The sequence below is a fragment of the Xiphophorus couchianus genome, chromosome 18 (genome assembly GCF_001444195.1).
Source record: "Xiphophorus couchianus chromosome 18, X_couchianus-1.0, whole genome shotgun sequence".
Lineage (NCBI taxonomy): Eukaryota > Metazoa > Chordata > Actinopteri > Cyprinodontiformes > Poeciliidae > Xiphophorus > Xiphophorus couchianus.
This window is the reverse complement of record NC_040245.1, coordinates 22,548,101-22,569,052: the sequence shown is the minus strand read 5'-3', so window position 1 is coordinate 22,569,052 and position 20,952 is coordinate 22,548,101. Positions and strand designations below refer to the sequence as shown.

The 20,952-nt window shown below is 39.7% G+C and overlaps 1 protein-coding gene across 3 annotated transcripts; it reads left to right on the top strand.

Moving 5' to 3' along the window:
• The first annotated feature begins 733 nt into the window (after positions 1-733).
• relb (v-rel avian reticuloendotheliosis viral oncogene homolog B) lies at positions 734-15,293 on the top strand. 3 transcript variants are annotated; one of them, XM_028045171.1, is made up of 11 exons: positions 734-1,282; positions 1,376-1,444; positions 2,546-2,742; positions 6,470-6,769; positions 8,695-8,861; positions 8,983-9,074; positions 9,180-9,311; positions 9,392-9,496; positions 10,407-10,622; positions 10,736-10,792; positions 14,223-15,293. In XM_028045171.1, the coding sequence occupies exons 1-11, from the start codon at positions 1,258-1,260 to the stop codon at positions 14,594-14,596; spliced, it is 1,734 nt and encodes a 577-aa protein (XP_027900972.1). In that variant the 5' UTR covers positions 734-1,257; the 3' UTR covers positions 14,597-15,293. The 3 variants fall into 3 exon arrangements, with proteins under 3 accessions (XP_027900972.1, XP_027900973.1, XP_027900974.1); XM_028045172.1 differs by lacking the exons at positions 734-1,282; positions 1,376-1,444; positions 2,546-2,742 and adding an exon at positions 4,717-4,880; XM_028045173.1 differs by lacking the exons at positions 734-1,282; positions 1,376-1,444; positions 2,546-2,742 and adding an exon at positions 4,900-5,317.
• Positions 15,294-20,952: the final 5,659 nt, after the last annotated feature.

Sequence of the window (20,952 nt, the reverse complement as noted above, 5' to 3'; positions counted from 1 at the left end):
AGCATTTAACTCACAATTAAAAGGCCCAAATGACCTGATTATTCTAATATGTACATCTATATTTTCTGCCTGGCTATGTTTAAATGTAAGCCAGCCATTTATTTATACCTGCATGGGTGGTGTCACAGGTGTAAACAGAGGCGATGTTGACAGAAATTCAGGGCTGTGTTGTGTATACATAATACTAAAAATTCAGAGGAGGTTTAGTAAACATTTTTGTGAAGTTTTTGAAGAGTCTTGTAAATGAATTTGACCCTTACATGGTGGGTTACAGTTCTTGCTTGCATAATCTGATCATGTCTGATTCCTTTGTGCAAGATCCAGGCTTGTATTTCTTTAAAAGCCTATTTTGCAACTTGTTTATTACCGGCATTTTGCTTTGAAACCTGCTGTGTAAAAGCATCAGGATGAGCGATCCTGCTTGGGAGCATCTGCTGAGTCACTGCTTCCTCTAAACGCCTTGCTTTCGTTTTCCATTTCCTTTAAATCATCTTTTCTCTTTGTGACCAGCAGGTGTCACTGCTGCTAGCAAAAAAACCCCCCTATAAAACAATGACTGCCTCCTAAACTCTGGGTGGAAAAAAAAAAGCTGTCAAAACACACTGATAATCACGTCATCTTTATGGGGGGAAGTGGAGACGCTACTAAACGTGCAGAGAGGTTATTGTTGAGCCAAATGAGAAATTCCCACTTTTCTTTTTGTGTGAAGGAAGTGGCATCAGAGGCTGATGCAACCAGGAGAAATATTAAAAGTGTTGCGTCTGCTTGGAATTGATTTGGTTTTCAAATAGTTTTGCATGAGATCCGAAGCGAGAATCCGAAAGCGAAGAGACGTGAGCTCAGATTATCTTATGGAGAGAGAAAAGGTTGTGTGCCAGATCTACTGTGCGCTGAAGGCGCTGTAATAGTCAATTCAGCTACAGACTTTAATGCTCTAAAACCCGCAGCTGCTCCAGGAGGGAGCAGGAAGGGGGGTTCCCCTCGGGAGAGGTGACGCGACGCTCGGGGGATTTCCGCGAAGCGCGGCGGGCCAATCAGAGCAGAACACTAAACTTCACCTCTGCCTGCGTTGCTCAAGTCTTCGAGGCTCTTCTCCACCTCTGCAGTGCTCAGGCGTCGGGCTGGTGACTTAGACCGAAACCCACGCTGACAGGTTCCTGATCGAGAGCAGAGGAGCGTTTCCTGGACTCATCCGGGTTGAACCGGACTCGAGCGCGCAGACGGCCGACTTCAGGGTCTTCACCTTCCTCACATGAGATGAAAGATATGGACTTCTTCACAGGTAGTGGGGGATTAAACGTGTTCTTTTCCGCCTGAATCCCAGTTGTCCTCCCCGGACATGTAATTCAATCAATATTGTCGTTATTTTTCACAGCCGAGGAGCCAACACCCAGTTCGGGGATCAACGCGTTTTCGCACATTTGTACTCCCAATGGCGAACTCGGTGAGTTTTATCTTTGATGCCTTTTTTTACGCTCTGACTACACAGAGGCATGGCGGACCTCGTTACTCTTCGTTGTGTCCCGACTTGACCTGAGTGAATAGTCGGAGTAAACAATGACTCGCTGATCTGCTGCCTGTCATTTTATCTGATATGAGCGTGAACGGAGGACGTTCCCATGCAGATATACGTTTAGAGACGAGCCAGTTCTCGAAAATGTGCTTATTGATGCTTTTCCTTTTTTTTTGCAGTAACATTTTTTATAGCCTTAAGATATGCATATTACTCTAATATTTGCCAATCTTCCAACAAACAACAACAACAACAAAAAAATCAGATTGAATAAGTTTAGGTTCAGGTCTTTCCTGTGTGCTTTGTTTACCTTTCTGCGTCTTGAACGCAGGAAGCCGCTTTGCGACACATGTCAGACCACATCCAATCAGAAAACCTGAGGCCACAGTTCAACTCTTTGCCCTGTACACTCATGTGTGGTGTAAAACCAACACTCTGCACCACCCCGAAAACACGGTGACACATGGTGGCGGCAGCGTCATGCATTAAGGTGTTTGAAGCTCAACGCATGACAATTCAGAAAGAAAACGACGTAGATGCTTCCAGCAGGACAGCACCTTGGAACATCCAGTCAGAGCTAAACTAGAACAGTCTCACCATGATCGTCTAGTCTAGACCTAAGTGGCAACCTGTGTGGTCTCTCTGTTATGTCTGTCTGAGTAATGCTGTTTTGCAAACACCATAACTCTGAATATGAGCATCACACACATCACATAAAACCCAATGAAAAGCCTTGAAGTTTGTGGTTGTTATGTGAGCAAATGTGGAAAAGTTCAAGGGATAAAAGCACTTCTAGCTATAAAGTAGCCTTTCCCTTGGCATGCATTTAAATTGGCGTGAAGAAACCTTGATACACACCTGAACACACTTTTTTTTGTAGCCTGTTGTTTACTCCATTGGCCTGCATCCTTTTTTAAATGTGATTAGATGAAATAAACCCCTCAATTCTCAAACCAAAGTGTTTAGTGAGTGGATTATAGCACGCAAAGTCTGAGCTCCTCGTTTTCTTTTCTTTTTTTTCTTGGCACGCAGATCTAATTTCAGAAATCATCAATGGCTGCAGCGAACAGCAGAATGGCTCCCTTCCTGCCCCACTTCCTCTTCCTCCTCCTCCAGACCGCTGCTGGAGGACGACGGAGGGTGAAGACGTCCTAAACCAGGACGGCTTCACCCTCCTGCAGAACCTCCAACCGGCGTCCAAACCCGTCCTGGTACCCAGAGGCACTGCAGTGAGTAACGCTTTTGTTGCTTTAGCGAAAAGTGCCCACCTTCTTGAGTCCTGGTCTGTTTTCTACCTCTTGTTAGAGTTTTTATTATTATTTTAAAAAAGCTGAATTAGAAAAAAAGGGTTTATTTGCGTTGGTTTTAAAATAAAAACATGCTAAAATAGTGGGCCCATGGGTTACCCTAACCCATGTTTAAGTCGGGCTGTTGCCTAGCACTGTTAGGCCTGTCACAATAATCAATAAACCAATTGATCGTGTGATAAGTTAAAACAAACTCAATCATTTCCATTGTCGTGATTTATCGTTTGTCTCTTTTTTTTTTCTCTCTTTCTACCAAAAACTAGATGATAAAAGTCTTCAGTCTGGCGCGGCCATTTTTAGAAGGACAATTTTGTTTGCAGAGACTTCATAATTCATTTTATTTGTTGTTTTGCTTATTTATTTCTGATGTTTAAAACGTCTTCCAGTTCCAGTGTTACATGTTCGTTAATATTTAAAGTTTACTGATCTTTGAGAATTTGGTCTTGCGTTATTATATTGCCATTAGGTTATATTATCTAAAAATGGTCAAAACAGCAATATTGTCGTTTATCGCAATAATTTCTGGAACAATTTATCATCCAGCAAATATTGTAATCGTGACTGGCCTAAGCTGCAGCAACAGTTGTAGGAAACTCCTTTCTGCATGGAGTTTGCTAATTGATTACTCTAAACTGGCCTTGGGTGTGAGTGTGTGTTCATGGTTGCATGTTTCTCTGTTGCCCTGTGATGAACTGGTGACCTCTCTGGGGTGAACCCTGCTTGTCTCCCAACGACCCTGGATGACCCTGCAAAGATAAGCCAGTGGGTGGCTGTTGAGTCTCTCATGCTCGTTTATTAAATGTTCTTGTAATAAACCATATGAAATGTCCTTTTCTAAAGTAAAGTCTAGAGCAAAAAGCTGATCAAATAAATGTAAATCCAGCCATTCTACCTTAGCGATGCTTTGGTAAAACACCTGCTTCTAGCTGAATTCTGGGAAAATTAGCTAGTAAGATGACATGGGAGGTAGTTAGCCGAATTTGATTGGAGATATTTAATCCGTTGAACTTCCTGAACCCATGAACATGATGATCTACAGACCATAGACAGTATTTGTATGGCTTAAACATTGTTTTAGTTCAGGAACTAATGGTCAAATATTGAATTTAAGCTAATCAATTTGGTTTGTAAATGCCTGATTGTTGGTTATAAGCATGAATAAATGTGTTCGAAGCCGTATTTTTCTATCATTTAAGGTATAGTACTACTTTTTGACAAATTGGCACACAATTTGAGGATGTCACAGCCTTTTGTTTAACTTTTGTCGCAATATTAGTCACCGTGTGATTCAACCCAGGTTGCTTCTGGTAATCCGCCTCTTTTTGAGACGGCTGCTGCTGTTTTCCTGACTGTCTGTCGCCGAAGGACCAAAAAGCCGGTTCACAGGCTTGCAGACGGTTGCAGGTTTCTGTAATTTCCCCCCCGATCAGCAGCTGGGCAGCACTGCAGGTCAAACTATTATCAGAAAGCACGTGACTTCCAGACAGCGGGGCAGATCAGAGATGTTGTAATCTGATAAGGCTGCGGTGATGCTGCAGCCTGCACAGACAGGCCGAGCTGAAGGGCAGCAGAGGAGAAGTGGTTTCACCCTCTGTTTTCGGGTTATCTGTGTGGGATTGTTGCTGTGAGCGACTCTCGGTGTCTGAGACGCGCTCTCCCAGCATGCCTTTCTGCAGAGAAAGAAGGGGGCGCGACGTCATCTTTGAAAATGTGTAATCGGACTCCTGTTTGCCGTCTTTTCTGATTACAAGCCAAACCCTCTGAAGGTTAAAGGTTGCATTTTTTTTCCTTTTCTTTTTTTTCCCTGCTCAGCGTCTCCTCCTGCCATTGGTGCACCAGCAGAGCAGACTTCCTGTTTCTTCTTCGCCGCTCCGTGCTTCTTTTGTTTGTGTGAGTGTTTTACGGTGAGCGGGTCCTCTCGGCAGACGTATGTGGCTCCGGAGGATGTTGAGAGGGATGACCTCACGCCTGCCGGGGCGCCACCCCGATCCCTGAGGCGACACTTTAACCAGCTCCCGGGCCGATTAACGGCTCGTCTTTTAGCTCTTTGTTCCATGAAGGTTTGTTGTTGGATCGGTGGAGTTTGGCGAAGTTCTGTTTGGATTGTATTGGAACCTCGACTTTTGCAGAAATGAATAACTAAGGAGAGAGAGAGAGAAAGCAAAAGTGGCAGAAATGACAGATTTAAAAAGTACGAGTGGGAAACGGAAAGGCTTGGAGGTCTGTGGTGTAACGGAAAAAAATAGACATCAGATGTGTGTGTCTGATGTCGGAGGGGGGAGGAGGAGTCAGGGAGCACATGCCAAACGCTGTGCAGTGATGGAAAGCACATGTACGGGGGAATAAACAAGCAGTCTGCTGCTGGACCTCATGGTAGAGCTAGTTGTCTCTCACCTCGGTTGGGTTCAGCTATCTTCTGTTGTTTTTCTGAGTCGACGAAACGATGCTCTACATGTAAACTGTTGGAGTTGAGCTTGCAGTAATTCTCAGCCGGGGGGTAAGAAGATGCTTGCAGACTTGACCCTGAGTTCTCGCACCAACTTGTGTTATCTTGTCGATGTACTTTCTTGTGTAAAAGTAGCCCGGATGACACTTTTATAGGTTTGTGGTGTGAAGTAATGACATAATACAAGAAGTTCAAAGACATGAAGCAGTCTCTTTTAGACATGGGAATTTTTGGATCAGGATTTTACTGAACCAGAAAACGTGTTATGTTTTTGCTTGACCATTCATATCTATTATAGAGTCTATTCAACTTGTGATTATTTTTATCAGCTACTTTAGTCTTTGTTTTCTTTCTTTGCTCGTTGATTTGTAAGAAATCAACGAGATCTTCCAAGTCTGCAGGATTTGAAGAGCTGGCAGATCTTTTATTTTATTTATAAATTTATGAACAAAGTGTCATAGATGCAAAAATAAATGTAGCCGATGTCCAGAGATGTACGAAGCTACTCGAAAAAAAATTATGTCAAGGCATGTCTGAAGGAGAGAGAGAGCAAGACTTTCAGTTGATAATAGGAAGGCTGAATGTACAGAATGTTTATTTTATTAACGGTGCTAATCGATAAAATAAGATTATTGCAAACAAAATTGGAATCTGCACAAAAAAAAGGGTCTTGCATGTTTCTTTAATTTAAGAAATATTTACAAAGCCCTAAATGTCTATTAGTTTAATTTTGTTGGGCTAGAGAGTTTGTTTTTTGTGCAGTCCTCGCAATTACAGTAGAACAAGATAAGAGTCAATTTAATTAAAAAGTGCTTGTTTTGTCTTTAAAGCTGGTCACTAGAAGGGAAAAGCTAAAAATAACAATAGTGAGCTAAGAATGTTGTGCCTAACATACATTTTTCTGAGAGTTTTTATTTATTAAGACCTAAAACCTGTGTTTTTAAAAAAAATGTCTTATCTGTATCAACCTCCTGATTTTGCGGACCGCATAATCAATCTCGAGGGCTGCAAAAGGCCCGCGAACCTCATCTTGAACGCTCCTGCTATAAAAGTGTCGTTATTGCAAATAAGAATTTATTCTTAATAACTGGTTAAATAAAGGTTAAATTAATAAAAGTATCAAGTTAGTTAAAGCAAACCAGAGTTTATTGAACAGAAAGAAAAAGGTTTAAATGTTTAACTGTTCTTAATCCCCCCCCCCAGCCTAATCCCGCTCCACTGCGAGAGATGGCGTCCGGTCATCCTTCCCACAAACCCGTGGGCCCCACAGGAAGAGGTCGAGGCCCGTCCTGCTCGCTGACCCCCAAAGGCGGCGTTCCCTCCCAAAGCCTGCAGAGCAACGGCAACATGCTGGAGCGGATCCTGGAGAAGCCCAAGCTGGTGGTGGTGGAGGAGCCCAAGGACCGGGGAATGAGGTTCCGCTACGAATGCGAGGGTCGCTCGGCCGGCAGCATCCTGGGGGCGTCCAGCACCGATAACAACAAGACGCAGCCTACCATAGAGGTACACGCTTGATTTCGGTTTCCTTACTAAGGGGAGTTTACGAGCCCTCCACGACGGTTAGAGGTGCTAACCACAACTGAAGCTGTTTGTTATGAGCCCCTGCTGAGGCAAGGTGTGGAAATAGGGGGGCGGAGCTGGGAGGCTGCGGTCGGCAGACATCGATTAGAAAGTCCCCGCAAATCCAAACCATCTCTGTGGTCAGGCACTCAAGGTTTATCCCCTTCCTTTCTACAAACAAACGCCACAGACGCCCTCACCCCATGAGGCCTCGCGCAGCAAGTTGAAAAAAAAAAGAAAGAAAAGAAAACGCAGCTTTATAAACGACAGTGAAAGATGGAGTGTGAGAGAAGAAAGGATGTAGAACAGCATCAAAACCGGATAAACAGGTTGTTCTGATAATAGGTGCAACAAACAAAAGACTATTTAAAGTTAGCCAAGCTCTTTTAAAGCTGGAGTTACTCTAAAGTTACCTCAAATATTTGTTGCAATAGCATAACATCACAATGAACACTGAAGGAGAATCAAGCCTGAAGTTTGAGTTTCAGTGGAAGACAAAAATCACACAATGTTTTATTTTGTTGTTTGTTTATTTTTTATGAAATCCGTGTTGTTGTCCCTCATTTTTCCAACAAGGTAGCCATTAATCTTCTCCTATGTTATAAAGATGAAGCATACTGATAGGAATCTTTGACTATCTCTCTGTGTCAAACTCAAGGCCCGCCGTAGCTTTTTATGTGGCCCTTTAAACCCAAATTACATCAATAAATCCTTCCAGTTTTTCACAAATCTGCAAAATTCACACAAACTCAACAAATCTCCAATTTTTTTTTCCTGATTTTATTGCAATTTTTTTCAAAACTGGTCAAAAACATTGAGTTTAAATGACTCAGCCTTACTTGATGTCAAGTTATAGTCCATAATAAAAAATCACATTTAACATCATACATTAGCAAAAATATAAAAATTCCTTACAAACATTTCTAAATTGGCACAAAATCTGTCATTTTAACTGGAAAAAAACAAAAAAATCACAAAATCCTGGAGGAACCACTATTTATTGATATTTTAACAGTCTATTTGGTTTTGTCAATATTTCCTGGCACAACCGGGCCTTCAAGAACATTCAGATTTTTGATATGGCCCAAAATGAAAAGGAGTTTGACACCCCTGCTCTAGATAATCCAGTCCTGGTTTCTCTTCAGCTCAACCCACAAGTTTGGGTCTGGGGATTGTTAAGGCTGTGGAAGAAGGTCGATTTATTTATCCAAAGTATTTCTGTGTTTGTTTTGCCATGTGGTCAGGATTATCCTTCCAGTGACGACCCACTTTCAGTTTGCCGCCTGGCTTTTATTAAAAATGAGCTGGTATTTCACAGAGTTTATGGCACAATTTACTTTAATAAGGTTCCTTTAGGAGAGAAACAGACCGATTCTCTCTACTGTAGTGAACAGAGGGCAGCGGGTTGTTCATCCTTTTTACATTAAATCCACTTGGAGTGTGTCCAAAAAAAGATATATCCTTTTTGTTCTTCTTTACCTCCCTTATCATGCAGCTATCTGTTTGTTTTTGCAAAATAAAATGGATCCTTAATCAGCATTCAGTGTTTTTGCATTTCAAATAACAACAATAAAAAATTTTTAATTTTTATGGTCGGTACTTTCAACTTGCTGATTTTGGCTCAGGTGACAAAAAGTTTGGACACCTCTAAAATGTAAAAATACCAAAGTATATGCTCTGAAACAACACTCTAATTTTACCTCAATTGTGGGGTTTTGTACTCTAATCAAAGAAGTTTGGATTTTTCTGTCTTTTTTTTTTTAGCTTACAATAAAATTTGAGTTAATTTTACTTCACCAGTAAATGTGTCCATCGCTGTTCTTGACTGGTCCTTCTTGTAACACCGCTGTTCCTTCTGTCTCTTTCAGATTCAGGGTCCTATTGACCACATAAAGAAGGTCACAGTGACCGTTTCTTTGGTCACCAAAGACTATCCCCACCGGCCTCACCCGCACTGCCTTGTGGGTAAAGACTGCGTAGCTGGCTCAGGAATCTGTGTGGTCTGCTTTAACCCTCATACCGCCCGACGTCACAGGTAAATGTCCTTAAAAACACTAAATATTTTTTCTTGTTAGTCGTTCCAAATGATCAGATCAGGTTTTCATTCCCCCTATTGTTTGGATTTTTTAAAAATGGTTTTTGTTTCAAATTTGCAGCTTTGCTAATCTCGGCATCCAGTGTGTGAGAAGGAGAGAGCTGGACGTGTCGCTGCAGAAAAGGAGAAACCAAAATATCGACCCTTTTAAAAGTGAGCTTCACACACACACACACACACACACACACAAATACAATTACAAATGTTGTCGTAAATCTTTAATCAGACGATACATTCAGCATTTTTCCTCTCCTGCAGCTGGTAACACTAAAGGGATCGAGGACATGGACATGAACGCGGTGCGTTTGTGTTTCGAGTGCCTGCTCGAGTGGGACGACGGCAGGAAGGACTCGCTCTGCCCGGTCATCTCCAAGCCGATCTACGACAAGAGTAAGAGATCGCCGAGCACTTCCTGATGACTCGCTCTCTGCATGAGCTGCGTTCACGCTCCGCTCTGTGTTCTTCCAAAGAGGCCACGACCACGTCGGAGCTGAAGATCTGCCAGCTGAACCTGAGCAAAGGGTCCTGCAGAGGCAAGACGGAGGTCTACATGCTGTGTGACAAAGTGCAGAAAGGTAACAGAGGCTTTCATTTCCACTCAGAAACTTCTTTTTTTGGGGGGGGTGGATATAGTACAACAACAACTATATTAGTTAGGTTCTGCAGGCCTGCAACTAACGATTATTATTGTAATTGGTTGTTATGTTGATTACTCGGACGATTAATCAATTAATTGGATAAAAATTTTAATTATCTGAAGGTTTTTTTTATATAACAATTTAGGTCTTTTTTAAAACAATATTAGAAAAACATTAAAAGGTGCCAATGAAGAAATTCAATTTCATTCAAATCCATTTTGTATAATCCATATACAATAATAACATTGTATTGCCTAGAATGCAATAGCGTAGCTTTCCTTTAGTGACTGCTTGATCATTTAAAGATTTGTTGATTCATTTTTCCATTACTAAAAATGGATACATTTTGTGCTATTTAGTGATTGACAACTAGATAACAAGAGGTGGTAAATAGGAAATTTAGATTTTTACAGAATTTGAACGAAGCTAAAACTTTACGACTGAAGGAGGTCTGGGTTGAACATATTTACATTTACAGAGTTTTTCAACGTGGATGCAAATTGTACATATTTTTGTACAGTTTTGACTTAATTACTGCTCTGAATATATTGTTCCATAAACAAATTTGATTTTCTGAGCCTGTATTCTCCAGATAATGATTAATTTGTAACTAAATTAGTTGAAGATTATTCAAGTAATTAATCCGATTAATTCTTTCAGATTGCAAGTGTGACACTATCATAAGTTATTACTTAAAATGGGACGCTTTTCTTATTTTATTCCCATTTTTTGGACAGAAAAAGAACCCATAAAGTTTCTGCTTATTCATCTCAAAGAATAAAAATGTGCAGAATCAAGTCTGATATTGTTGCTGGGATCAATCTGTTCTTTCTCCACTAATCGCCAGACGACATAGAGATCCTCTTCAGGCATGGCTCGTGGAAGGCGAACGGCGAGTTCGCTCAGACAGACGTCCACCGGCAGATAGCCATCGTGTTTAAGACGCCGCCCTACCAGGACCAAGACATCACGGAGGAGGTCGAGGTCAACGTCTTGCTGCGCCGCGTCTCGGACCAGATGGAGAGCGAACCCGTCTCCTTCATGTACTTGCCGCACAATCCCGGTCAGTCAGTCGGGTCTGCCGCCTCGTGTCGGTCAAACTTTACCCAGAGAACAGGTAGAGCGGGTTGAAGAACCGCACTGTGCTAATCCAAGCATGGCCGCTTTGTGTTTCAGATCCGTACGAAGTGAAGCGAAAGAGAGCCACGATTAAACGGGACATTAGTGTGACAGGTGAGACTTCTGCTTTCACTCTGATGTTTATCTTGAAGATGTGACTCATGAATTAGACCAACAATGCTTCTGTTTCTGTTAAAGCTGAGCAAACCTTCTGAGTAGTGAGGTCTGAATGTAAATGTTTGAGCCATTCACAAGCTCTTGCTGTTCTGCTTTTTTTTTTTTCCCTTTTAAATAACCGACTGGCCGTGATACCTGCTTACTGTGAACAAAAGAAATCCCCGTGCCTTTTGTTAGTTTTATGGCTTCAGCAAATCTACAAAACCACATCCTCAAAAATGGCAATGGGAGGAAGAAGGGCAGCGATTATCTGCCTCATTTTAGAACTGACCAGAAGATGTAAACGATAAACAGAGAGCGGCTTTAAGTGTGTAAAATTTCAAAGCGGTAATAATATTCAAACGGCTGCCGTTTTTATGGAAGTTATGCTGATGGTAAATAAACAAAAAAACAAAACAAAAGGGGATTATAATCTAGGTTAAGTTTATTAAATTCTGTACTTAAACGAAATACAGAATTTAATAAATATTTACCGGTATCTATTTATCTAAATAAAAAAGTATTTTTTTTCTGGTCATTTACTGCAATTCTCATTCCAGTTTGTACCAGGTGAACTTTTCCCAAATGATCTCTGACCCCTAATCAAACCAACGTCTTTTTCGAACATTTTTAGTAACATTATTGTTTAAAATCCAGACAAAAATAAAGAGAAATAAAAACTAGGTCAGGCTTGATAATTTGTATTATTTAGGTAACTTAATAACCTAACAGAACAAATTCCCTCAACTGAAAATGTATCTAAACGTACTATGACCTAGTTTGAAGACTTAAGACTTAAAATTAAGTTTTCTAAAGTTTAGATTTTTTTTCTCAACACCTCTAGAGACGCTGTGGACTCCTTGCAAAAATATTCGCTTGCCTGTAGGTGCTATTTTTCTGCACATTTCCTTACAGTAATGAACAATGACTTGACCAGCCATCATATTTTATCACGCTAGCTAAAAGCTAAAAGCAGAAAAAGCCAAATGTTGACATGAGGCTTGCCTTCCGTTCTCAAATAAACACCAAGGATGGATGTTTACACTCACCTCAGCCAACGACTTATTCATATTCATTGCATTCAGCCGTAACGGTGAACCAGATGGGATTACACAAGAACTGGGCCCACATGTCTGTATTATTTTACAGACGCACCACAAAAGAGCCTTTTTGTGTGTTCGTTATTTTGGCTGGCTGAGAAACCTCAATGAGTGAGTCATTGTCATCAGTGACAATGTCTCACTTTAAGAAAGTATGAATCATAAAAAAACATATTTTTAAGATGGTATGTTTTTATTACCATTCACAGCTGATCCATTACTATTTGAAACGTTTTTTTTGTTTTGTTTTGTTTTTTTTAATGAATAAAACCAGTACAACTTTCTGCTCCTCCTACATTTCATGTGTTGAGTGAATCACATGAAAATTTGACATTTGCATGATCTGCTTCATCAGGCCGCTGTAATGCACAGAAACCTGATAGAAGAAGTAGGAAACTGCCCCTGAGCAGGTCATGTGACATGTCAGGCAAACTTTTCAAAGACTTGCATGGTATCACACAGAGTAGTGGAAAAATTTAATAATTAAAAAAAATTACCCTTTCCATGTTTTCTTGCAAGATATTCTGCTAAATTAAACCAGTTTCAATATGACCCCTATTTCTTAATTTACATATTTGATGGCAGCATTACTTTCTGATCCTTGTCATTTTTTTAGTACGTCTTGACTGTGTAAGTAACAGCAACTGTTACTTACACAGCTAAAAAGTCTTCCTGTCTTTCTATTTATTTATATATAAGAAAATAAGTTGCTGTTGTCAGCGTAAATTGTTGAGGGAAAATTCTTCGTAAAGCATCCAAAATGATTTTGTAACTGTGAAATCTACCAAACCCTTCTGCTGCTAATGCTAATTTATAAGCAGATTCATGCTTTATGCATACAAAACATTAAAAGAGCTGACATCAAACAACTCAGTTTAACTTAAGTTTACTGTTTTAGAGAAATGATGTCAAAAACACCTGATGGTGACATGTTTAAACCGTCTTTACCAGCTTCTGTTAGCAGCTAGTGCTGTTAGCTCAGTTAGCAGGCTAACGGTAACAGCGTGTCTGCATATTTTCTTTATTTTAAATATTCCCACTTTGTGTCAAATTTTCTATGGTTCTAAATATATTTTACCTCATGGCAGTTAAGAGGCTAAATGTGTAAAAGAGTAAAATAAACCAACTTTTCACCACTCACTCGTCCTTCCTGTTCTTTGCTAAAGTTTGTTGTTGGTCCTCCCTAAAGCACTGAGATCCCTTTTTTACCGATTTAAGAAGAGTTATTGTGAGTGCCAAATAACCTTTAGGGCTTTAAATGTTAGTCCAAAAGCTATTCTAATGAAGAGCAATCTCGTTCCCCCCCTAAAAATACTCTAAATTAGACCTAGAGAAGACCAGAGCAGTAGACTCTCCACTAGCTTCCATAACTAGCTTCATCTGTACGCTACGCTAGACGCTAACAAAGTCATTAAAGAAAGTTCAATCAGTAATGTCTTGGGTAATGTAGTAAAGCTAACAAAGTGAACTAATTAGATATCAGAAACATTTGTTTACGTACCTTTTAAGTTTCCTATGTACGTCTTTGTATTTAAAATCAATCAAGTTTAGTTGTTTGGCCCATTCAGCAACAAGGCAGTTCAAAGTGCTTTACATCATAAAAACATTTAGTAAAAAGTCATAAAATCATAAAAGTCATAAAATCATCATACAGTTATGAAACCAATAACAAACATAACATTTTGTCAAGTGCCATCATCAAAACCGTCGATACACGCCGGGTATATTGATCAATGTTTTACTTATTGTTGAAAGCAACTCTATAAGCAGTGTGGGTTTTTAAAAGTGTGATAATTCTCCTGGCAGGAGGCAAATGCTGCTCTTAATTTGCTTCGGAAGATATAGCAGTCATATTGGCTATTTGTTGCTATATTCCTAACTGTAAATTCTGAGAATCTGAGTATAAATGGATTAAAAATAAATAAAAAAAATTGCCAAAATATGCCCATCAAGAACACAGGAAATTTACTTTTGGATTTTTGGCTCCAACACCAGCCCAATGATGTTAATATAACTTTGAACAAAGAGAGGAAGCCAGAGTACCCAGAGAAAACCCATGCATGCAGAGGAGAAAATTCAAACTCTATGCAATAAGACCTCAGATTCAAACCCAGGACCTTCTTGCTTGAAGGCAAAAGTCCAACCAGTTGCACCACATTTAAGCCAAAGAAGCAGTCATGTCATATTCCCTGAAAGGAAACTTTCCACCAGATAACTGTATTTTTTTTTTTTGTTATGTATTTTTCTTTGCTGTAGTATATAACCCATGTATTTTTTTTTTCCTGCAGAGCCAGCACCATCTTCAAAGCAGACCTTCAACTTCCCCATGGAGACACAAAACGTGATGTCATCGGATGACAGTCACCTCGCCTTTCTGTCTTCTCCTGAAACGGGCATGATGGACCACGGCGTCCTGGACGAAGAGACCGTGCTCGACTTCCTTCAGTTTTTGGCCGAACAGAACTTGCCAGGCGACACCGCCGCAGACGGCAATGCTTTCCCCTGTCTGAATGTGAATTTAAACGCAAACTACAACCACTTTCCGCCGGACTTTTCCCAGTTTAACGACATCCAGTTTAATATGCTTGTCACTGACAGCCAGATGGCACAGTCAGAACAGCAGGACAGTGTCATGCAGGTGAAAACAGAGGAAGAGCTATGAGGTCGGGGCAGCACGCGTTTCTCCTCTCAAGTCGTTTCTGGATCTCAGACTGGGATTCATTTCGGTACAGATCAGATGAGGTCAGATCAGGTTCTCCGAAACCACCAGGAAGCAAGATGCGTCGTTTCCTACAGCTGCTTGCACTGAATACTGTAGTTTTAAACTGATTTTAGTTTCAACACATGGGCTCTGTTTATATTTTTAAAAAACACGCATATTTTAACTTTACATTGAAGCCTTGCTGGACGAGGCTAATAAAACCCAGAGCATGTCAACATACCTAAACCCTTCCTGCAAGTGCTGTAAGCATTACTTTTAAGAATTACGAGTCAGACTAAAGGAATTCAAAGCTTGTCTTTTAAACCTGCGAGTCATTCCAGATTATTTTCTTAGTAAATTGTGTGTTAAAAAGCCCATATTTTTAAAAACTTCCTGATAAATCTTGGATCATGAGATTTCACATCAAGTCTTGGCAGCTTCTGTCACTTTTCTCTTTAGATGTGGCCGCACTTGTTTAATTATTTACCTACATGTAATAGAAACCGCCCCTCCTTCTATTCTTAGCCCTGCTTGTGTCAGTTCCCCTTGTGCCACAGTTTCGCTCCCGTGAGCCGAATTCACCTTCTGTCACATGTCCTACTCTGCCCCCTTGCTGTAGTGTAAATATGTGAAATAAAAATAAAATATAAGTGTGATTCCTTTGTTGTCACGTCCCTTGAATTTGACAGACAGGTGTTCAATATGAACATTTAAATGTAAACTTTCCTAACCTAAAACAGAATGACTAGTTTTATCTCACTTCCCATTTTTTGATATCTTTAATCTTTTTTTTTTAAGGAGAAGCATTAATTAGAATGTAGAAACATGTGGCATTTGTCACCTGAACGTCACAACTGATGATGTTTTGTTCACCAGCGTAAGTGGGCGTGCCAAGTTGATACACTGAGGTTGAGAAAATACTATTTCTGCTTTCCTAGTTAAGTTGATTCATTCGTTGCTGACTCACATGGGCCTCTGTAAGGTTCCCTAGAGCTGGGGAAACTTTAACTTTAAGAAACAGGGAAATCAGAAGTTTAATTCATCAGATTTTAACGTTACTTACAGAGGGCAATTTTCAGCCATCTACAGATTTCCAACTTTGTGAAAAAGTATTAGGAACCTTTTGTATTTTTTGTGCTTTTCTTACCCACATTTTTAGATTATTGATTTGAATTTCACTAACTTTAAAAAGCACCTGTCAGTCAGGCTGAAAGATCTCAAGCGACACGTTCTGGGTTGACCAAAATTAATTCAATGACCGCTGAGAAACAAAGCTGCTGACGTCTGGAAAGAGTCGTAGAGATATTTCTAAGGTTTGTGGACTCCAGGAAACTACAGTAAGAGAAATGGAGAAAAGTGTTAAACCGTCAATCAAAAATGACTCCAGGCGTATATCTACAACTTATCTTGGTAATTCATAAAAGAAGCCAGAATAATATCAAGGTTTAAGGTTTGTGTTTGTGATTCAACAGAAGCCTGCACAGCTTACCCTAAAACATAAAGGCCCACTTCATGTTTCTGAAAACAACAAACATTGACGGTCTTGTAACTTCATGTACCCTGGGTTGTTTCTCCTTCAGTCATTTATTGCTCATCAGTGGCTGCAGTCAGGAAGTTGTGTCATCGGATGGGTACCAGCTTCCATTGATTGTTTCGACCCTTAACAGTAACATTTTCCCAGTGGTTCTCGGCAGTGGTGGACAATCACTCCTCATGTCTCCCGTTCTGCCAGCTCATCTCCTCCCAACTACTTCATATCCAACAGGACGCACCTTTTGGTAAATCAAAATGGCCAGCCCCTGTCTCTACAGTCCTCCATCAGATCTGTGTAGGACTTTCCACTAAAATCCCTCTTTGCGTCCCTCCTCACGAGGCACTGTAGCAGCAGATTGACCTCTAAAGAGATGAAGAAAAAAGAAATGAAGGTTTTGGAGCGACTGTGTCAAAATCTGAACTAAAATTCAATTGAATGTAAACAGTATAGCAAAGTAAAGTGGCTAGAAATTCCTCCACATGTAAATAAAAGACTCATCCCCATCAGCTGTCACAGATATTTGATAGCAGTTTCCGCCAGCAGGCAGAGTACAACCACTTACTAATGTTGGGAAAGTTTTTAAATAAGCACAAGTTGGTTTGGAATAACTTAAAGTGACATTATTATGTATTTCCCAGTCACAAGTATATTATCCTCAGTTGTTATAAAAATGCAATATATATAAAACATAACTGAAAAGAAATTTAACGCCTTGAAATTGGGCCTCTGTCTCTTTAAAAACTCCTGCTCTTCCTGAAACTTCACTATCAGGAAGTCATCACAACATGGCTCCTCTATTAACCCTTTAACAATGTTTTTACCAGTGTTTCACTGAGAAGTAGCTTGTATGATGAGCTCAGCAGATGCTCAGTTACACCAAGTGTTTGCTAATTGCTGCTGGCTAGTCTGCAGGAGCTGAGAGGATGAGTGGTGGGGGAGGGATGCTCTTTGAGGCAGAAGCTCAGAAACTTGGAAGCTGCACTTCAGAGGTGGCGTTAGGTTTTTGCACAGCCTAATGGTTGCCACGGGAGATTAAATGATTTCTCAAACATGCTTGAAAGAATCAAAGCAACACTCCAGGTATGTTTTTGATGAGGGAATAACTATAACAAGATGTAATGCTAAAAAAAGGTCAATTTTACATAATACTTCCCCTTAAATGTAATAAATTGAGGTAAAACTCCATTTTATCCATTTACACTCATCTGACTTTTAAATTTGTTGATTCATCTGAACCATTTCAAGCTTGCTAAAACATAAGAAATCTGTAAGGAACATAAATAAGTAAAGCAGTTTAAGTTGTCGTTCGCTCCATTACAAAGTAATTTTGATCAACAAATTGACTTATTTCTCTAGATAGCATTTAAATGTGTCAGTCGTCCACATACCTGGTTATGTCATCCATTCATAGAGCAGATGTTGACTGAAGACTCTCGTCATTGTTGGCTTAAGCTGAATTTACTTGTCTTACAGCCACAGGGAAACTCCACACCAGGCCAGTTTGCAAAAACCTTTTCAATTTGATCCGGGCGCATGATAAAATCCTTTTCCTGAGAAATGATACCATAAAACCTGCCTGAACATGAACAAGCCCCCTGTAAGCTGAGTGCAGGAAGTAGGTTTCTAATTGTGATGAATTGGTTTTTAAATGGGACCTTTTACAGTAGAGCTGGAGTGCGCTTTCTAAACAAACGCTTTAGAAATCCCCCTTCAGGAATTACAACAGTGAAGTTTTAGCTTTTTCTTTCGACACAAAAGACAGTCAGCAGTAATAATTGACAAACAGGTTTGTGAAGAAAACCAACACCTCTATTTGTTTAGAATGAAAATAATTTAATAAATTCCCACTGAAACCCAGGAGTTTTGAAGCTATGCGCTACGCTAACAGCTCTTGGGGTTTACCTTGCTGCGTTAATTGGAGTAATTGTACAGTAGTTGTTGCTAAACTTTCTTAACGCTAACAGTGGTGGCGAACATGCTCTCCACTGGTACTAAAACAAAACAAAATGGTGGAATCTATTGACAAGTTAAATAATCACGTGTTGCCAGATGAAATTTTATAACAAGCTAGCAGAGATAGCTAAAATAAACTGTAATTTAAGCAGATTCTGATCCTCACTTCTGGGAAATTAAATTCAGCAGATAATATTTCCAGAACTGCTGTAGGAACGTAATTAGATGACAGATAAATGAGGATGGAAACTGGAGGATAGAAGCAGCTAACATTTCTGTACAATTTGTTGGCAACAGAAGGTGCAACACTCACTAATATGATCTCAAATATGGATTGTGTTGCTGTTAGAGATAGTGTGTGGATGAATCCTCATAAGTAACTAGTGAACGAAACCAGTCTACCATTAACCAAAGCAGTAAACCCATAAAGGTTTGAGATAAGGCCAGATACTTTACAACAACCCTTTGTGAAGAGTTACTTATCAGAGATGCTACATGCCCTTAGTTTTCCCACACACAGCTTTTCCATTTTTGATTCATTTTGTTTCATAAATAATGACATTGTGAAACCCTTTGCGTGTTTTGTATGCCCGAGATTTAAATTCTCTCTCTTTTATTTTATTTATTTTTTAAGATTTCAGAGTAATTTATTTTTAATTGTGAAAAGAACTGGTGATTCTGGAAAAGATTTGGGATTCTGACATAAAAAACCCCCACTAGGAAAATTTATTTTAGTAGCTAATAATCACTGATTGTACTTTGGCCTGGAAGGTGTACTTTATTTTTACGACAATGTTTAAAGTTTTATGTCAAGACTTATACAGTTTTGTTAAACTAATTTTCAGTGAATCAAAGAACTTTTAGAGCTTAAAACGTAAATACCAAGTTGTGTTTCCAATTTGATTTACCTGAATACTTTGCTTGGATTGTGGATATTCTGGGAAATAATGAACTCGGGGCAATGAGTTAAGAGTGATGGAAACTATTAAGGCTAAAGGTTGGGGCACTTAAAGAGCAAATCAGGTGACATCTGTGATTTTCACTTTAACACCTTTCACTAGTATGACTCAGATGACGTCACACCAAATAGTTCAGTGTAGTGAATCACCCACTGTATCAGATCATCGCTTCAGTTTAATAAGTACATACTTAATCTAAATTGCAATTTAAAAAAAAATAAATAAAAATAAACCAGGGTTAGCTTAAAAATTTATGCTTTTATTGTTAGTTAGAAGTAGTGACTGAAAACAGCCAATTAAAACCTCGTGCAATTTAAACCGACGAGAAACACAAGGAGCCCAGATGTCCGACCAAAAGAGGAAAGAATTGAATTGAACGCACCAAATAAGCTCATCGTGCGGCAGTTTCATAATTTGTTTACTTATTTCAATTTTCCGCAGTGACGGGGGTAATTCCACTCACAACCTCAACCTATATAAGGACTGAAAGCTTCGTGTTTACAGGTGCCAGGTTATCGACAGAGCCGCCTGTTGCCTGGTTACAACACCCACGGGAGTCCCCAGACCAAGAGGGACTCACCGCGTCAACTTAACCTCGCCTCTGCGTTCATCCTGGGTGCAACCGCAGGAGCAACTGTCACTATACGGAGACAAAAGCGAAACTGGACGAAGAGAGAGAGAGAAAAAAAACAACCTCGATGCGGTTTTTGCAAACATCAGCAAACTTTCTGATCTCCGTTGCTCATCTTGAAGACCTGGAAAGCCCTCAGTGTTCACCCAGGCAGATGTGCATTTTACTCCAGCGGTTCTGTTACCTTGAGTCAGAAAATCCTGCAGGTTGTGAAACCGTCTTTGGTTTAAATGTTGTAGATAATTTAATTTGTGATTCATTTGTTATTTAATTTCATAAAAGGATATGAGGGCTCCATAATTCAAATGATCCATCTTGGCTATTTTCTTAAATGAGTTTTATTTTTCAACACATTGGCTCCATCTAGTGGCAGACACAGTTACAGCTCACAGAAAGGGGGTAGTCACTTTGCTCTTTGTTTTATTTTATCGGCAGGTGATTGCACCAAAGTAGATTGAACTACTTGATTCATCTCTAAGTGATCTGGTTATGTGAACTTTTTACAAAATAGCATATTTTTTCGTATTTGTAGCTTTGTATTACTTTCCAATAAAAAAGTATTCGCATGGCTTTGCTTTACTCCCCCCCCCCCACCCCCTCTCACATCACAGACCAGCAAAAAAAAAAAAAAAAAAAAAAAATGTATAGTTTAGAAGTGGAAGAAAAATGCTTTTGTAAATAAAAGCAGGAGGTGAACATTTCTGCTCTGCTTCTCATCACTCTAGTTTGCAGAACTACTTTTTGCTTCCCTCACTGTTGGGAGTCTCTGCTAGCTGTTCACATGACCCTTCTTACCCTGCAATACCGCTCAGATTTTATTTCAGGATCATAATACGGCATGGTGCTGGATTTAATTTCATAATCTTTCACTACAACACTGAAAACATTTAAATTTCTATACAATGTGAAGTTTGGTGAATAACTTACATATAAAACATCTGGTTTTGTTTTGTTGTGAACAAAAAGATGAAGTATTGGAATCGTTTTTTTTTTTAGATCTAAGGGCTTAGATTCTGGTTTCCTAAATGTCAACACATGTCTGTTGGGTCTATTCAAAGATCTCAGCTCAGCTCTCTATAATCTTTACAAACAATGAGAAACATTAATTAACTCTTCTGGATGAAGGTAACCTAGCCATCGTCTCATTTCTTCAGGTTGTTAGGCTCTTGAATCCGTCAGAACATCTAGTGAAATGTAGCGGAGAAACTACTTATGGGAAATTAGAAGAAGCTTAAACAGG